We start from the raw sequence: 12,328 nt of genomic DNA on the forward strand, positions 1-12,328 counted from the left end.
TTTATATCTATCGGCGTAACACTTCCTACAACGGGACAATCGCTTTCCTCATGAGAATTGGTCCTCTGTGGTTGCCGTAGCGCAGTATAAAAGCTTTTCAAACCGGAAGTTCCACCCCTTTTCATCCCCTCTCTGGCAGACTGAGTGAGTTTCACCTTCTCACGTTTAACAAACTCACAAATTTAATCGTTATCCATCCTCTTTAACGCTAATAATTACATCCCCGGTTCGACTAAATAATAATTCTTTACACTGTTGTCTAAATGGAGAGATGATGATTTGTTTTTTATAACATATTTCTTCCTGTTTGTTTTAAATCGTTTTACACTGACTCCATGTTTTCTGTCCACAGCATTCAGTCCGCGGAAACGGCAACATGGTGAGCATTACCTCTCATTTAAACGTATATGTAGATAAGAGTTAACATGAGCGACAGGGGTTGCAACTTAATTTGTTTGTATGTTAGCGCAGACTGAGTAGTATTTGTGTAACTTCATGTTTTAGGAGGTTAGCCGCTAGCTGGTTAGCATTAGCATAGTGGCGCTCTTAGGCTCGTTGGGCCACCAGGCTACAGTGATGCAAAGGAATTCAATATTTTCCAGCATTTACTGGTATTAATGTACCTAAAGGACTCCGAAACTAACACATTGAGTAAACTGTAGCTTTGTATTTGCTTAGGTTGTACTTACCTTGTTATATTTGAGTTATACATGCTTTTAATGTAACTGTAAAGTGTATTATTGCTGTCAGCAAGATGTCCAAACATCCCAGGCTGCTGTGCCGGTGATGCATTTCACAAGCTTGCTAGAATAAGATTGGGCTTAGTGCTGAGTTTTGCTCTTTCAGAAACTCTGGTTCCACCGGTCCACTAACATCAGTTTGCTGTTCAGTCTTACTCTGAAATAAATGTTGATGGTAGTGTGGAAGTTTAATTGTTTATGTTCTTTATTTGTTTGTAGCCTCGCAAGATCGAAGAAATCAAAGATTTCCTGCTGACAGCCAGGAGGAAGGATGCCAAGTGTAAGTTAAACTCTTTAACACTCTTACATTGTGTGTATTGGATGACTGTTGTCTGTTTCCTGCTACAAAAGCTCATAAACTTTACATACTGTTCAGGGTCTAATTTGACCCACTTTTGCATTTGAGAGAAGAAAAAACATGTTTTTTGCAGGTGATACGTTTTTGTTGCGTGTTTGACATAATTTAAACCAAAAACCCCTCAAATACTGTTTATCACATGTAATATCATTCATTGAAAGCATATGTTCTCCAGTGTCATGTAAGGTTGGACCAGTATATCGTGTGATTTTACATTTTTCTATATTAACAAAAAATATAAAAAAAACAAAGAATAAACTCTCTGTGCTCCCTAAAAGCTTCATTAAGGATTAATCACCGATTTACTAATGACTGAAGTATTCATGAATAATTTGAGGTTCCAAAATTATGTAGACACTAATTATGAGCGGTACTGTGAAATGGCCTAATATGAACAGTATGTAAGGTTAAAAGAGAATTATATGCACATTTGTCAGCATCAGGACGAGAGGATGCTCTGGTAGACAAATTGCATGCGATTTCTGCCCCTGAGAGGTAGAAACAAGTGTAAAGCTTTCCTAAATAACAGCTTGGATTACAAGTCCTGGTTTTTCACGTGTTAAAGGTAAAGATGTAACTAATGGTGATAAAGCGTGAAGTTGACGCATTAACAATTTAATCCTAATAACTAAGTAGTGAGTATTTTATTCAACACACAGCAGGACATAAAAATATTATGAATATATGAAAAAATGACATTGTGCTTGCATTGAAATCACGCTCATCTTTCAAGAAAACTTGTTTTTCTTATAATTGCTATAAAATTATGTAGCTTTATCCAGGATCCAAGAAGTTTGGAAATTACGCACGTTTAAAAAAAGCATTTACGCAGCCTATTTTGAAACGGTACTAGTACTCATTCATTAGTGTTACTTAAAAGTTATTACTACCAGTAGTTGTTTCTCTCGGATCTGAACAGTCTTTTTTTTTTCTTCCTCCAGCCGTAAAGATCAAGAAGAACAAGGACAACGTTAAATTCAAGGTGCGCTGCAGCAGGTACCTGTACACCCTGGTCATCACAGACAAGGAGAAGGCTGAGAAGCTCAAACAGTCCCTGCCCCCAGGTCAGTATTAGCAAGAAGTCGAATATTAGACAGTTTGACTCGCCACAGTCAGGTTAATGGACCCTTAGTTCAAAGAAGGAAATCTCACCTAATGAAACGTGGAAGGGTTTCTGCATAACTACATGTAAAACAGTCTAAGATGCTCTGATTTCAAGAAGTTTGCATCTTTCCTGAGTCTAATTAAAGAAACTGGAGGTTTGGATCACTTGCGGCTTAGAGCATACTGGCATGCTCAGTTGGATGTACGTGTATGCCTCAAGCACAAGGATGACATGATCCATCTGACTGCTCAAGCACATGGATGACATGATCCATCTGACTGCAGTTGATAGTTAGAGTATAGTAATGCACTTTAAAAAGAAAGCAATGTACAAAAATTAAAGAACTTAAACTATTTTGAACAAGAGAAGTGTTAAAAAAAAGGCAGTATACATTTTTTTATGATGTAGGAAAATGATTCAACCTGTTTATTGGTTAGAATATTTTAAGGGACATAGTCCTCTCACAACACGTCAAACCGTGAAGTGTTGATTTAAGAGAAAGAGTTGACAATTTAAAAAAAACACAGCAGCATGGTAAGGATAACTTATTTATACAGTTTAGTAGTGAAGAGACTTCCTGACCGATAGCGGCGTACATTTCTTTTGTGAGCATAATGTAAGTTGTTTATTTATGCCACCTGCCTACAGTCTGTTTTCCAGTCTTTACATTTTAATAATTTCGCCAAATACTCAGAAACTTAACGTTAAAGACCACTATTGTAGCTGTGTTGAGGTTTTACTTGTGTTGTGATATTAATTTCTATATTTAATCACAACTAAACCTTGACTGAGAGTGTATTATTGCTGCCAGCAAGAAGTCCAAACATCTCTGGCTGTCGTGCCGTTGATGCATTTCACAAGCTTGCTAGAATAATTATGGACCAAGTGCTGAGTTTCGGCCTCTCACAGAAACCCTAGTTCCACCGGTCCACTAACATCAGTTTGCTTTCAATTGAACTATTCTGAACTAAAGGAGTACTACCCTTAAATTTAAAAATGTTAAACAATCAGGATGTGTTACAAGTCTTTATATTCTGTAGGTGTATTAATATCCTGCAGCCCACTTTCTGGGGCTTTTCATCCTTACTTTTATCACTCCTGGTGTTAAATTCTTATAAACTGCACCAACACTTTTCAATTCACTAAATGTAATTTAGTGTATATGTGGTTTATAGCGTGTAAAAGGAAGCTAATTTGTCAAACACTTTCTAAAGACATAGAATATAGTCTTCAAGTAAATGCCTCCAAAAGTGTCGAGCACATTAATTTTCACCCTGTATAAATGAGAATTGTCTGGTCGTCTTAACACATGCTAAACAGTAACATTTGTTGGTAAAGAGGAACAAAAAAGTTAACTTAAAAATCCCCCAACAGATCTATGATGGATGCATACATGATAGACAAAAGCTCATTAATGTGCAGCCCAGTATGATCCATCTTGGAACAGTGAATCTAATGTAGTTTGTCTTCTGGTCAAATGTTATTGCTTTTATGATTATCTACTTAAAGTAGCTTTGTGTTTTTAAAGTCACCTGTGAACCAGGATGCATGTAGTAGACCATGTAAATTCTTTGAAAGCAGTCTTCATTGTTATTTTGAAAGAGCTCTTGGCAAATAGATAGAATGAAAAGCAAACGGCATTAACACTCGTTTGAAAAGAAATGCTCAGTGATGGTTCTTCTGGTAATGGTGTAGTTCTAGTTGAACGCAAACGTGAATCTGTAAATGAAACACTGTTGCATCTGTCTTCATTGGATACTTGCCAAGCTGATGCAAATATAATTAGTCTTCATTGGCTGCATTGGTGAGGTTGTATTATGTAGGATTGTGTGCATCCTGTTGCTCTGAAGTAATTTATTTATAATTGGTTTGACATATTTTTAAAAAACGTGTGGTTTGCGAGCCTCAGTAAAAGGCTCTTTTGTTGAATGATTGACAACTATTGTTCAGGCTGGCAGTAATGAAGCCAGTATAAGATTGTCAGATGTTAAATGGTTGCAAATGTACACTATTAGTAATAATTGTCTCCTTTATAAACAAAGCATTCTTGAATGTGTTCATTACTCTGTGCTAATATTGGTTCAGTGTTTCAAATGATTAACATTTCCGTTCACAAATGAATGGAAGGTAGAGTGCAGAAAATGAGTGCCACTCTTTGCTGGCGTTTGTATTTTTAATGTGTATTTTTCTCTGTTTTACAGGTCTGGCTGTTAAGGAGCTGAAGTAAATCCGTGATGTACAGATTATTGTAATAAAAATTGGAAAACTAAATGATTTGTCTGTAGTTTTGTGTTAAATGCGTCATGCCACGATGTGAACATGATACATTTGGAGAAACTGGAATGCATTCAGTCGTATTAACCAGCATTTCAAATTTAATTTGCTTCTAGCATGTTGTTTTGATGTCTTGCCACAAGATGTCAGACGTGAGCTATACACAGAACTAAATTTTAAGCGTTAAACAATCAGGATGTGTTAAGTCTTATATTCTGTAGGTGTATTAATATCCTGCACCTCACTTTCTGAGGCTTTTCATCCTTGCCTTTATCACTCGTGTTAAATTCTTATAAACTCAACAGATACTTTTCAATTCACTACATGTAATTTAGTTGTGGTTGAGGTTTATAGCATGTGTAAAAGGAAGCTAATTTGTCAAACACTTTCCTATAGACATAAAATATAATCACGTAAATCCCTCAAAACATGTCCAGCTAAGTAATTCCAGCATGTGTAAAATATTCTACACCAAGGTGATCCCACAAGGACATGATCCAACGTGGATAATAAATATTGCTGTCACTATCTGGTGAAGGATCACAATGTGCATAAAATGTTCATCACAAGGACATGCTATATAAACACATTTAATGTGTACACACTGGTTGCTTTGAGTAAAACAAGTGAGGCAAGGTATTGAATGGGTGGAAAGTAGTGAAACACTTTGTGTTAATTGGACAAAAAACAATGCCTTGTAGTTTAATGTCGCTCATATACTTACTGATGAACTACGGGTGTAAAGACTTATAAAGTATATTGAGACTCGCTACCTTGACTTTTACTATTGAAGAAGATAGAGTAGCTGGTGTTGGACTGGGACGTCTGCGACGGCAATTATCGTCCGGCTGTGATTAAAAGGTCTTTGTAATTGTCTTAGTTGACCACTGGGTGGCAGTGCAGTAACTCATTTCGATAAAAGGCTGATAAAACACTAACAATGAAACATTTTGTCAAAATGAAAATTGTTTCACTGCACTGCAAAAGTTCGTATTAACAGTTTTACCTTCAACATACGATCAGCCTGATTTTTCTAAACTAATCAGAGGGGCGTCTTTGCGCGCTCCTCTACCTCCTCGTGTCCCGTGCCTACTATCAGTGCGCGCTCCCGCTAGTGACTGTGGTGTGTGCGCTTGGAGCAGCTGTCTGTCGGATAGCTGCGAGTCCACACACACGGAGATATGGGCGCAGCGTGATTATTCTTTTTTTCATGAAAAAAAACCTTGGGATTTCACTTTGCAACAACACTGCTGTTTCTACAGGACTTCCTGTACGTTTTGTCTCTTATGTGGCCGAAAGTGTGTTTCTACACACGAGCATGCTTTTATCACTGCCTTTGTTTGATATGAGACGGGATTAAGACCAAACTGCCCGTTTTAGTAAAGACAGGCTAATTTAGGCTGCAGCCTAACTTTTTCTCGGGGCAGGGATGTCTTCGGCTCGGGTGGATTACATTGCGCCCTGGTGGACTTACTGGCTTCACAATTTTCCTCATATCAACCTGAGGTTTCAGCCCATTGACAACAGCTTCCAGCCTGAGGAGGAGAACTACCAGCAGGTCAGTGGAGGAAGATGGGACATACCAGAAGCCCAGTTATCATGCACACAAGAAAAACTGGGACACATTATGCCTATGGGGTTGTGTGTTACTCAATAGAGAATTGATAATGGAATAACATATTCTTTAATATTCCTTTAATTTACTTGTAAGCTAATGTTAATAATTCTCATTATAACTCTAATTGCACTCCTGTAGTATCAGTTATTTGAGGTTTATAATCATTATGCTTTATATTGCTTTCAGATTCGTATTCCATTTAGTGTTATTGATGGAAAAAGTGGCCCAAAATCAGTGTTGAGTGTCATCCAGGCCACTTAAGTGGTAGTCTCAAGCACATTTATAAGAAGCTACATAGTTCTATGGATCAGTGAACCAAATCTGCAGTGCTGGGGTTATTGGTGCTGTATGTACAAGGTGTCATTTTAGAGGTTTGTCTAAAAGCAGGTAGTACTCCTCTTTGCAAAAAAGGATAATACACCATTGAGGCATATTCCTTTGTTTGTTTGTATCTGTTGATGTTTTGTCAATGAAATGTACAGTAGTTTGCCAGTAAAGACATGCACATATTTTAAATACTGCCTTCAGTTGGACTTGGGAACATTTTTCATACATATTTTAGTGGGGCAAATAGCTTGTCTTTGAGAGAGCCGAGAGAGGGTCAAGGATCAGGGAGTGCAGTCGTGGGTGAATGCTGGCAAGGATTCCACCCATGGGAGTCAAAGCGGTTCCCATCTTATTCCAGAGATGGTGGCAGGGCAGTTTCGCACACCTTTTAAGTGGGTTGGGATCAACTGTTGGATGACTAATAACATGCTTGTGAACACATCAAGTACTATAAATGTTTTATTATTACACTGTTTAATTTTTCAAGGTTACATCACATTGAGAACAGGTGACATTTATGTTCATTAGTGCAGAAGGAACCTTCAGGATCCTATGGAGTAAGACAGGCACCTCATGTAAATATGAAGTAACAAAAGATTAAACTTCCAGAAATCAGGTCAGTTTATACTTGAAATGCTTGAAGTGAAGGAGGGATACTGCTGTGCCTCAAATGATGACAGTGTAATATGTTGCTTGATAGTATAGATAAAACTCTGTCACTGTTTCCGTCATCAATAGAAAAACATGAAAACAGGGTGGAGCTGAGGTGTGGCAAGCTAACAGCGTCTTCTTTTGATTGACCGAATGACAAGTCAGTCAAAGAAACTTTTCATAAATCTTTTTTAAACCTGCAGTAGACATTTTTCACAGCAGAGCTACAGGGCTCCCTTCTATTAAATAGGACTTATCATGCACATTTCTAAGTCTATATTTATATTCTGGGGCTCTTGTGGAATATCTTTGCATGATTTACAGTTAAAAAAAAACAACAACTTGTTAGTTATTTTTTACTGGCCCTTTATCAAGCTCCTCAGTTCAGCCTCTGTATGAAACAGGCCATTTTAGCTCCTGTCTATTTAAGCCCCCCCCGCCCCCCTCCTGATGAGCCCACTCTGTTCTGATTGGTTAGTTGCTGAAAGCTGCCCCTTGGTTGACTTCCAGCAGCTTGGGAGGCTATGTAATCAAATGGTAGTGGTAAGAATTCACTTATTTTTCTTGTTTTATATACAAAATGGGAACCTCTGAAATACATCTGTACATGTTTGAGCCAGAATCCGAAATATGCATGTGGACAACGTAAACAGTGTGGAATGGACGTTGGTTTGTGGGCATGCAGGAACAATCTGACTTCATCAAGAGGAGGAAGTACAGGTGATGTTGTGAACAAAGCATTCAGGGCTGGTTTTGACTTTAATTATGTTTAATATAGACATCCAACATTCACATCGTCCAAATGGTCCCCGAGTTTTAAACGATTTTCCATAGTATTGTTAAAAGAAAATGCTAATGAAGGTTTCAACTATCACTACTGTTATACAACTATAGCAGTTGGTCTCAGTTATATAAACAGTTGGTGTTGCTGGGTTCAACAAGGTTACGTAATTAGAAGATCACCAAATAAAGCCCAAATGATGGAAATATGACATTTATGTCTGTTTCATGGATCAAGGAACTTTAAAGTTGTCTCATCTCTCCAGACAGACTGCATGTTTTTGTCCACCGGCATTTTTCATCTCTCAAGTGGAGCAGAAGCATCTAATTAAAATGCTTCATATACGTCATGGTTTATTTGTGAAGTATGTTTCCATTGCACCTACACCAACTTTTCAACATCAGCAAGCAAAAAGCAAAATTTAGACTTTTTTCAAATTTACGGTGGTTTTTATTCAGTTATTGAAAATGCACATGAAAACAGGTGGATGAAGATACACTTAGTGAGTCAGCATGAAAAACGCTCCAGGCTTGCGGACACTCAGATGCCACTATCATGAAATGGCCTTTAAGTTGCATGACTGAAAATCAAAATAATGATCTGAAAGACACTAAAAAGCTTGTGTAGAGCTGAGGGGAACTAAATCAGAAGATCATTTGCAGAGGATTCATCACAATGAGCAACCTCTTACACATACATGTTTTCATGTGATACTTTGTCAGTATGAAATCATTGCAACATTAACTACAGAGAGTCCAGGCTGTCTCAGAAAAAAAGATGATTAACTCTTTATTTCTACAGAGAATTTTGAGGTTGTGTTTTTAAAAAAAATCAGTGCCAGCTTCTATGGCCCAGTTTCATCTTAAGGCGCTTAAACATTGGCTTCGACATTCAGCTGTGATGCTGCCCTTTACTTTTAACTTGAGTACAACAGAACTAGATTTATGTTGCAGGTATCAGAGAAGAGACAGACAGAAGCAAACTGAAGGGAATTTTTTTCGTCTTGTACTGCCAGCTTCGATTCCCCGGTGCACAGTGGAAGTATAGAGCCAGGGCCACAGGGTGCGAGGGGAGGGTGCTGAGTCTCAGCAGGAGTGTAGTACTTCCTCCTAACCATTAACCACAAGCAGTCAGTCAGCCAAGGATGGGAAATTCCCCAACACCACAATAGGGCTATATGCAATATAAAAATATATATCATTTGACAATAGAATAACAACTATCATTTCATTTTATGCTCTATCCATATATAGCAAATTTGCCACATGCTGTGTGGAATGATGGCACTTGGGCGGTCTGCTACTGTTTCCCAAATGTGGGCCACAAGCAAGCCATAGCAATGCTGTATGTCAACCAAGAAAAAACAGATAGAGCAGAACTGGCCCACACCCTGAATACACATACCCCAGAGCACTGCATCTTTATCAAAATGGGCCCACATTTGATTTGGGATATTTGGGCCATATTTGCTATTTTACATGTGGGCCATTTCAAACTCGCGTCCATTTTGTCCAGGTCAGAAGAAGGCCAGCAGTGCTGCATCATTGCCTGAAGTGACCCATTTCTGTATGCTACCTGGGTATTGTTTATTTTGTTGTGTCATACTCTTTATGGCAATATGTTTTGTCATTTGGACATTGCTTTGCGTTCTACTGCATGGCACAGACGGGAAATTTGCATGAAGGCATACATACAAAAAACATGGAGGAGAGTGAACTTGACACAGAACAGGGTAATTTTAATAGAATAGAAGAACTCTAACCAGCCAAGACATAGCGAGGAGCTTGTACCTAAAAAAAGGGGCTACTTCTGTCGCATGGACCTGGTTTGGAGATGAATCGCTAATTATGCCACAGACTGGTTCCCACAACAGACTTAAACACTACTAATCTCTTTTACCCCCTACGCAAGCAGGGATAAGAGCCACAAATGTACAGTCGAGTGCTCAAAACAAACCCCAGACTCAGACGTTGTGAGAAGCTTTTGCTCACGGCACACCATGTGGCAAAGAATCACCAAGATGTATGAGATATATTTCAAAATGTAATAAAAACAGGCTTTTCCATGTGGTTACTTTATGTAAACTATTTATTCATTGTATTTTCAGAAAATGTGCTATACTGAGATATGTATCTGGAAGTTACTTTTAAGATTTTGGTCATATAGCACAACACACGCTGCAACCATCAGCCACTCTTTTTCTCAATGACTTTTGTCTCTTTGTTACTCTGACGAAGGTACGCTCCTGCTCTCGTTTGTCTTTCTTTCACAGACACAAACCCCTCATGCTTCCACTTTGGAGAACAATTTTCTGTAAAGCACCAGAGCTAATGACACAATTGCAAGTCGATGTAAGGCTATTCAGGCCATTACATTTCCTGTTCTTTGTGAGCTGTCAGGTTTAATTTTAATCACCACCTCCTGTTTTAACTGCATTAGCAGCGGTGACAATATCCTGTATATCCAGTAAAGGGAATGAAGAACTGGAGAAAAGTGATCTATTGCCCCTAGATGTACATGCATGGCTGTGAAGTTGCTGTAATATGTGTGATTTATATGTGAATTATTGAGGACTAGTGTTAGTGTTGCAAATGAGGTGACTCAATCGATTAAATGTGGTTGGCTGTGTATTCTAAGTGCTACTAATCATACTGTAAAGCTGAGAAAGCGTGTAAGTGTCACACTGGTAATTTATAACAATTATATATAGTCCTTTTTATTTCTACTATGAGGTGATTAACTACATTGCTCTTGTGCAGTGTTTAATAGTAAGTGGATAAAAATCAATCGAATGTAATGTTGAGTCTGCTCCTTTGTGAAGGAGTTGCTGAATCAATGTTTAGTGGAAAATATTGAGAAGCCTTTATAACCCAGGCCACATGCCTTGTCAGAGGAATTGTAATTGGCTAGTTTTAGTGTGGGCAATCCTGGTTGAATTCCTCTGTTGGCTTCGGGCCATCAAATGTGATGGAATTTAAGGGGTCGCAATCTCTCACTTTGTTCTGTGTTTGTGTGTGTGTTTGTGTGTGTGTCGGTTTCCCAGTTTCCCACCCTCTGTTGGACACTGGTGTTGTCAGTACTGGAATGTCTGTAAGCTGATTCACCTGACCAGAGCTCTTCCTTTAATTTCTGTCTTCTGACAATAAACAAGCAACTCTTCTTAATGTTGCGGTCACATATTTCGGAAAATCTCACCCAGTGCTGCATTCAGTATGCTTGAAATGAATTAGATCATACAATGTGTTGTCCCAGTATACCTGTTTTGAATGGTCATACTCGAAAGCAAAATGAAAAGCCTGCCTTCATAGCCTCTGTCTACCTCCATGATGATCTCTTTCCAAGAACTCTGGACAAACAGGTAACTTTAGACAGTCACTCTTTGAAGATATTCATGGTGTTGCACTCAGTTGTACACAAGAAAAGTGATGGAAATAGTTGGTGAAAAATGAAAAACAGAGCTTGGTCTTCCTACTGTTACTTGCTGTGTGAAGTGGGCATGATTGTTGATTGCTGAAGTTTCATAGTCGGTTGACTTGACAATCCAACAGTCAGTGAGAAAGTGACACATCAGTCTTGTGGAAAGTTCCCCATGTCGATGATTTCTTTTGGGATGCACATGCTCCTGAGACAATCTTCTGATCTCCTCCGCAATCATTCAGTCTTCCACAGCGTACAAGTCTTTGTGATGTGGGAAGTGTGTTTCTCTGCTTCTCATCTCTCTGTCTCGAGGGCTTGAGGATGGAAGGAGGGCAAAAACTGCAAACTGAAAAAGCTCACCCAAAAATAGGACGGGGGCTTAGATTTTCTTTGTGTGTGTATGTGTGTGTGTGCATGCATGTTGAATCAGACATCACGTGTAGGTCAGCAGTCCCTAACCCATCTGACTTCCCTTACCATTTCCTGTTTTGTGACCCAAGCAAGTTTGTGTCAAGTGCTTTCTGGTTCCCTTCCGCTGTTCCCCACACCCATTCAGAAAATCAGGAGACATTATCCAAACAGTATAATTTCACAACATTGTATGGGTGAATTTCTGATCATAATAATGCTTTTATTACATGTTTGATGGAGATAATGCTAGATCTTCAATGTAATGCAGAGAGAACAAGTGTGGCAGAAAAAAGACTACATTAAAGTGAACACAAATATGCTTCTGTGTGTTTCAGTCTTTTGGTCTTCATTATTGTCATTAGCTGGGCCAATTATATCTCTTAAAAAAAGAGGAATATAATTGCTTCTGTTCTAAAATAATTAACTGAGGTGCTTCTTCAAAAGAACTTCTAAGAAATTATGCTGAAATGTCTTGCATACACATTTTTAAAATGATATACTTCCATTTTATGTTAAAAGCAAGTCCATGTAAAACCTTTATTTTCTGGAAGAATGTTAAATGTGAAATATTTTTCCATTTTATTTGGCTGGTCATTGATTGATCTCATAATAGCCACTGTATCAGAGCGATGTAACTACAGATGAG

General features: G+C 38.4%; 2 protein-coding genes across 3 annotated transcripts in view; both read left to right on the forward strand.

Moving 5' to 3' along the window:
* The window catches only part of rpl38 (ribosomal protein L38), a 217,936-nt gene extending 213,462 nt beyond the window's left edge, over nt 1-4,474 (forward strand). The window contains exons 1-5 of one of the 2 annotated variants that reach the window (XM_062443273.1): nt 99-144; nt 353-379; nt 960-1,020; nt 2,040-2,162; nt 4,405-4,474. In XM_062443273.1, the coding sequence (XP_062299257.1) occupies nt 377-379; nt 960-1,020; nt 2,040-2,162; nt 4,405-4,430 (213 nt within the window). In that variant the 5' untranslated portion in view covers nt 99-144; nt 353-376 and the 3' untranslated portion in view covers nt 4,431-4,474. Of the gene's footprint in view, nt 1-98; nt 145-352; nt 380-959; nt 1,021-2,039; nt 2,163-4,404 lie in introns of those variants that run through there. The other variant, XM_062443274.1, reaches the window with a different exon arrangement.
* Nucleotides 4,475-5,612: 1,138 nt separating this feature from the next.
* Nucleotides 5,613-12,328, forward strand: part of ttyh2 (tweety family member 2) — a 59,341-nt gene continuing 52,625 nt past the window's right edge. The window contains exon 1 of the mRNA XM_062443272.1: nt 5,613-6,035. Coding sequence (XP_062299256.1) covers nt 5,907-6,035 — 129 coding nt within the window. The 5' untranslated portion in view covers nt 5,613-5,906. The remainder of the gene's footprint in view (nt 6,036-12,328) is intronic.

Source organism: Scomber scombrus, chromosome 21 (assembly GCF_963691925.1).
Source record: "Scomber scombrus chromosome 21, fScoSco1.1, whole genome shotgun sequence".
Classification (NCBI taxonomy): domain Eukaryota; kingdom Metazoa; phylum Chordata; class Actinopteri; order Scombriformes; family Scombridae; genus Scomber; species Scomber scombrus.